We start from the raw sequence: 6,260 nt of genomic DNA, 5'->3' as shown, positions 1-6,260 counted from the left end.
CCTGAATTCGGAATAGATTATTTCGTTATCTTATCACTATAAAATTACAATACACGCCTTGTTTATCAGACGAACTTTATGTTTTTGTAAACAAACAAGTAATTGAATCCAATACATTCGTGAATATCCCGGAACGGATTTTCCAATCTCCATTGCAAGGAGAGCGCATCCTAATCCAATATGCCTTGCTGAAGCCAGTACTGAGCTGTTTCTATAGCCATTTTTTTCGGTTTGGAGGAAATGTTATTGACATTTGGTTCTGTAGCATACACTGTGTTCGCGTGCTGAACACGATATGCAAACTGTTGCATGACAAATTCCATGTTTTATTTAGACAGCTGTATGCATCATACAAATTTTATGAATGAATGAATGGGAATTCAACAGAAAGAAGTATAAACTGAATCATCTTTAGAGTTTTAATGGTTATCGTTGATGGGTGATCCTTCGGGGAGATCGTTTTGATAGGTGTTTTTGTAACGTGAATAATTACTACTGTAAGTCAGGGTGACGTATCGCTACGGAGGGAACAGTACTGATATAGATGTCGCGCTGTAGATTATTCTCGGCTCTATACATTGGATTGTCACTGAGAGCATCGCGTGCTTCACGTTTCTATAGCAGAATCTTCTCGATACCTCATCACCACATACAGATGTGTAACAGCCTATTTAAGGGACCCATGGAACCATGACCAGGTCAGTTGTACCATTCCTTATATTTGTCGAAGTCATTTTCGCATTTTTAATTTTCTGCTTCTGTTTGAAATTTAAGCAGAATTTTAGCTTTTCTTTCTTTGTCTTGTAAGCATTTTTATTACCTGTTGTCGTATTTGAAAGAAACGGCAGAAACGTTCCCCGTGAACACACACCAGCTAATCATTCAACAATCGACATGTACATACACACAGGCTTTACCTTTGTACCTGTGTTTTCTTACACATTCCTGTAACATGTAAACGCACAGCGGAAGCAATGCGGTTTGTTCTTCTGACGTATAAATTGTGAGGGCTGATGAAAGGTCACGCTGAAGTTTAGTAGATAAGGGGTCGTTGAGGTGGGACTCCTGAAAGATTTCTCTAGTAAAGATAGCTTGTTATCTATGTACTATCCTATTCTTTCATTTATATAATGTACACTGTAAGGAAAACCTGATTGTTTGTTGTGACCGAAAGCATGTGACTGTGAACTTGTCAAAGGTTGGAGAAGTGTGTGTACATGCCCGTGTACCACGATAACTCGTGCCGTACTGGCCCTAGTTTGCTAACCCGTGTATGTTTCATAATCGTGCTCAAGATTCGAGGAACACGATTTTGTGGACTCGACTCCCGGGACAAAGACCTATGTTTCAAGAACAACACGCGTACAATAACGTCTGTATCTCAACCCCTTGGATCAACAGAACAATGCATCGTGTTCCCGTGCCATTGGATAATGCTACACGGGAATAAGTGCGTGAAAATTGTGTCTTGTACTTCAGCTTTGAAGACGACAGCACAGTACTAATATCCCGAAAAAATATAAGTTAGAACTCCATCGTCGGGAATCCCACAAAGGTACGTCTAAAGTGGTAAAATATGCTCAATCTATTATCAAAACTGGTCACATTTTTCGTCAAACAAATCCATCGTCATATACACTCGTCACATCAGTTGTCACGATCACACGTCACATCAGTCATTAAAAACACTCGTCACATCAGTTGTCACACACACTCGTCGCATCAGTCATTAAACACACTCGTCACATCAGTTGTCACCATCACACGTCACATCAGTCGTTAAACACACTCGTCACATCAGTCGTTAAACACACTCGTCACATCAGTCGTTAAACACACTCGTCACATCAGCCGTTAAACACACTCGTCACATCAGTCGTTAAACACACTCGTCACATCAGTTGTCACCATCACACGTCACATCAGTCGTTAATCACACTCGTCACATCAGTTGTTACCAACACACGTCACATCAGTCGTTAAACACACTCGTCACATCAGTTGTCACCATCACACGTCACATCAGTCGTTAAACACACTCGTCACATTAGTCATTAAACACACTCGTCGCATCAGTCGTTAAGCACACTCGTCACATCAGTTGTCACCATCACACGTCACATCAGTCGTTAAACACACTCGTCACATCAGTCGTTAAACACACTCGTCACATCAGCCGTTAAACACACTCGTCGCATCAGTCGTTAAGCACACTCGTCACATCAGTTGTCACACACACTCTTCACATCAGTCATTAAACACACTCGTCACATCAGTTGTCACCATCACACGTCACATCAGTCGTTAAACACACTCGTCACATCAGTTGTTACCATCACACGTCACATCAGTCGTTAAACACACTCGTCACATCAGTTGTCACCATCACACGTCACATCAGTCGTTAAACACACTCGTCATATTAGTCATTAAACACACTCGTCACATCAGTTTTCACCATCACACGTCACATCAGTTGTCACACACACTCGTCACATCAGTCATTAAACACACTCGTCACATCGGTTGTCACACACACTCGTCACATCAGTCATTAAACACACTCGTCACATCAGTTGTCACCATCACACGTCACATCAGTTGTTAAACACACTCGTCACATCAGTTGTCACCATCACACGTCACATCAGTCGTTAAACACACTCGTCACATCAGTTTTCACCATCACACGTCACATCAGTCATTAAACACACACGTCACATAAGCCGTTAAACACACTCATCACATCAGCCGTTAAACACACTCGTCACATCAGCCGTTAAACACACTCGCCACATCAGTCGTTAAACACACTCGTCACATCAGTCGTTAAGACACTCGTCACATCAGTCGTTAAACACACTCGTCACATCAGTCGTTAAAACACTCGTCACATTAGTCGTTAAACACACTCGTCACATCAGTCGTTAAAACACTCGTCACATCAGTCGTTAAACACACTCGTCACAGCAGTCGTTAAACACACTCGTCACATCACGCGACACATCAGTCGTGTTGTTTCCCTCCCTGTTATATCTCCCGTTACATATACACATTAGTCACATACATGTACACCGTGACAAATTGTACGTGCAGCTGCCATCTTGATTGTCTACATGTACAAATTGAAACCTAGGTCACAACTCTTTTCTGCAGTGTTCCTGCCAAAGAAAGGTCAGGGTCGTCTTGTGGTGTAGCGATTTTAAGTGTTGATTTGTTTAAGGTATTGTACAATGAATGTGACCACAGTAGGATGCATTCTCAGCAATACACAATGCTTTATGGTACGTAACAAAACCACACAGCAATAATCCAATTGTAAAACTCACTTCCTTCAATGCATAAGGGCAAAGGGGAGGAATTGAATTAACGCAAAGATATTTGATTTTAGAATCACTGCAGCTCTTGTCACGTGATATTACTGGGAGAGAGTATCATGCTGTAGACAGTTGTTTTATTAACGTGAGCCAATTCCCGGGTGAGGGCACATTCCGACGTTTTGTTTTTAACTGGGTGAACAAAATGTATGTTTTGTTGATTATATGTGATGTAAGTTACACTATTAAGAAGGTTTGTGTATTCCACAAGCAAGTTCCCATCAATGGGAACATTCGGTAAAGTCTACTTCCAATTCTGGAGTGAAGTTCCATCTAAATTTTCATGCATATAAACTTTTACAACGTTCAGCCTTCATAAATAAGGTTGCTTTCACTATTTCACCACATATTAGCTCATTTTAAACCTCCAACAAAATTCCCACTAAATCTGAGTTTCAACACCCAACTCAAACCTCCAACAAAATTCCCACTAAATCTTACTTTTAACACCCAACTCAAACCTCCAACAGAGTCCCCACTAAATCTTACTTTTAACACACAACTCAAACCTCCAACAAAGTCCCCACTAAATCTTACTTTTAACACCCAACTCAAACCTCCAACAAAGTCCCCACTAAATCTTACTTTTAACACCCAACTCAAACCTCCAACAAAGTCCCCACTAAATCTTACTTTTAACACCCAACTCAAACCTCCAACAAAGTCCCCACTAAATCTTCTTTTTAACACACAACTCAAACCTCCAACAAAGTCCCCACTAAATCTTACTTTTAACACCCAACTCAAACCTCCAACAAAGTCCCCACTAAATCTTACTTTTAACACACAACTCAAACCTCCAACAAAGTCCCCACTAAATCTTACTTTTAACACCCAACTCAAACCTCCAACAAAGTCCCCACTAAATCTTACTTTTAACACCCAACTCAAACCTCCAACAAAGTCCCCACTAAATCTTACTTTTAACACCCAACTCAAACCTCCAACAAAGTCCCCACTAAATCTTAGTTTCAACACCCAACTCAAACCTCCAACAAAGTCCCCACTAAAACCTCCAACAAAGTCCCCACTAAATCTTACTTTTAACACCCAACTCAAACCTCCAACAAAGTCCCCACTAAATCTTCTTTTTAACACCCAACTCAAACCTCCAACAAAGTCCCCACTAAATCTTCTTTTTAACACCCAACTCAAACCTCCAACAAAGTCCCCACTAAATCTTACTTTTAACACCCAACTCAAACCTCCAACAAAGTCCCCACTAAATCTTACTTTTAACACCCAACTCAAACCTCCAACAAAGTCCCCACTAAATCTTCTTTTTAACACCCAACTCAAACCTCCAACAAAGTCCCCACTAAATCTTACTTTTAACACCCAACTCAAACCTCCAACAAAGTCCCCACTAAATCTTACTTTTAACACCCAACTCAAACCTCCAACAAAGTCCCCACTAAATCTTACTTTCAACACCCAACTCAAACCTCCAACAAAGTCCCACTAAATCTTATTTTTAACACCCAACTCAAACCTCCAACAAAGTCCCCACTAAATCTTACTTTTAACACCCAACTCAAACCTCCAACAAAGTCCCCACTAAATCTTACTTTTAACACCCAACTCAAACCTCCAACAAAGTCCCCACTAAATCTTACTTTTAACACCCAACTCAAACCTCCAACAAAGTCCCCACTAAATCTTACTTTTAACACCCAACTCAAACCTCCAACAAAGTCCCACCCAACTCAAACCTCCAACAAAGTCTTCTTTTTTAACACCCAACTCAAACCTCCAACAAAGTCCCCACTAAATCTTACTTTTAACACCCAACTCAAACCTCCAACAAAGTCCCCACTAAATCTTACTTTTAACACCCAACTCAAACCTCCAACAAAGTCCCCACTAAATCTTACTTTTAACACCCAACTCAAACCTCCAACAAAGTCCCCACTAAATCTTCTTTTTAACACCCAACTCAAACCTCCAACAAAGTCCCCACTAAATCTTACTTTTAACACCCAACTCAAACCTCCAACAAAGTCCCCACTAAATCTTACTTTTAACACCCAACTCAAACCTCCAACAAAGTCCCCACTAAATCTTACTTTTAACACCCAACTCAAACCTCCAACAAAGTCCCCACTAAATCTTACTTTTAACACCCAACTCAAACCTCCAACAAAGTCCCCACTAAATCTTACTTTTAACACCCAACTCAAACCTCCAACAAAGTCCCCACTAAATCTTACTTTTAACACCCAACTCAAACCTCCAACAAAGTCCCCACTAAATCTTACTTTTAACACCCAACTCAAACCTCCAACAAAGTCCCCACTAAATCTTACTTTTAACACCCAACTCAAACCTCCAACAAAGTCCCCACTAAATCTTACTTTTAACACCCAACTCAAACCTCCAACAAACCTCCAAGTCCCCACTAAATCTTACTTTTAACACCCAACTCAAACCTCCAACAAAGTCCCCACTAAATCTTACTTTTAACACCCAACTCAAACCTCCAACAAAGTCCCCACTAAATCTTACTTTTAACACCCATCTCAAACCTCCAACAAAGTCCCCACTAAATCTTACTTTTAACACCCAACTCAAACCTCCAACAAAGTCCCCACTAAATCTTACTTTTAACACCCAACTCAAACCTCCAACAAAGTCCCCACTAAATCTTACTTTTAACACCCAACTCAAACCTCCAACAAAGTCCCCACTAAATCTTACTTTTAACACCCAACTCAAACCTCCAACAAAGTCCCCACTAAATCTTACTTTTAACACCCAACTCAAACCTCCAACAAAGTCCCCACTAAATCTTACTTTTAACACCCAACTCAAACCTCCAACAAAGTCCCCACTAAATCTTACTTTTAACACACAACTCAAACCTCCAACAAAGTCCCCACTAAA

General features: G+C 40.5%; 2 protein-coding genes across 2 annotated transcripts in view; both read left to right on the top strand.

The window, feature by feature from the left end:
- Positions 1–641: 641 nt before the first annotated feature.
- The window catches only part of LOC132543290 (uncharacterized), a 50,016-nt gene continuing 44,397 nt past the window's right edge, over positions 642–6,260 (top strand). Inside the window, exon 1 of the mRNA XM_060206778.1 lies at positions 642–698. The gene's annotated coding sequence lies outside the window, so the exon portion shown is untranslated. The remainder of the gene's footprint in view (positions 699–6,260) is intronic.
- Positions 3,117–4,842, top strand: LOC132543312 (uncharacterized). Its single transcript, XM_060206800.1, has 2 exons — positions 3,117–3,174; positions 3,731–4,842. Exons 1-2 carry the CDS (start codon positions 3,117–3,119, stop codon positions 4,840–4,842), a joined length of 1,170 nt encoding a protein of 389 aa, XP_060062783.1.

Source organism: Ylistrum balloti, unplaced genomic scaffold (genome assembly GCF_031769215.1).
Source record: "Ylistrum balloti isolate Yb309-2 unplaced genomic scaffold, AGI_CSIRO_Ybal_v1 Utg369752, whole genome shotgun sequence".
Taxonomy (NCBI): Eukaryota; Metazoa; Mollusca; class Bivalvia; order Pectinida; family Pectinidae; genus Ylistrum; species Ylistrum balloti.
This window is presented reverse-complemented; position numbering and strand designations above follow the sequence as displayed.

What these genes read in the sequence shown, in the direction of transcription:
- LOC132543312 (XM_060206800.1), top strand. Translation starts at nt 3,117, where the DNA reads ATGTACAAATTGAAACCTAGGTCACAACTCTTTTCTGCAGTGTTCCTG. An exon ending in AGTGTTCCTGCCAAAGAAAG is followed by an intron (nt 3,175 to 3,730) that starts GTCAGGGTCGTC and finishes ACCACATATTAG; the next exon opens with CTCATTTTAAACCTCCAACA.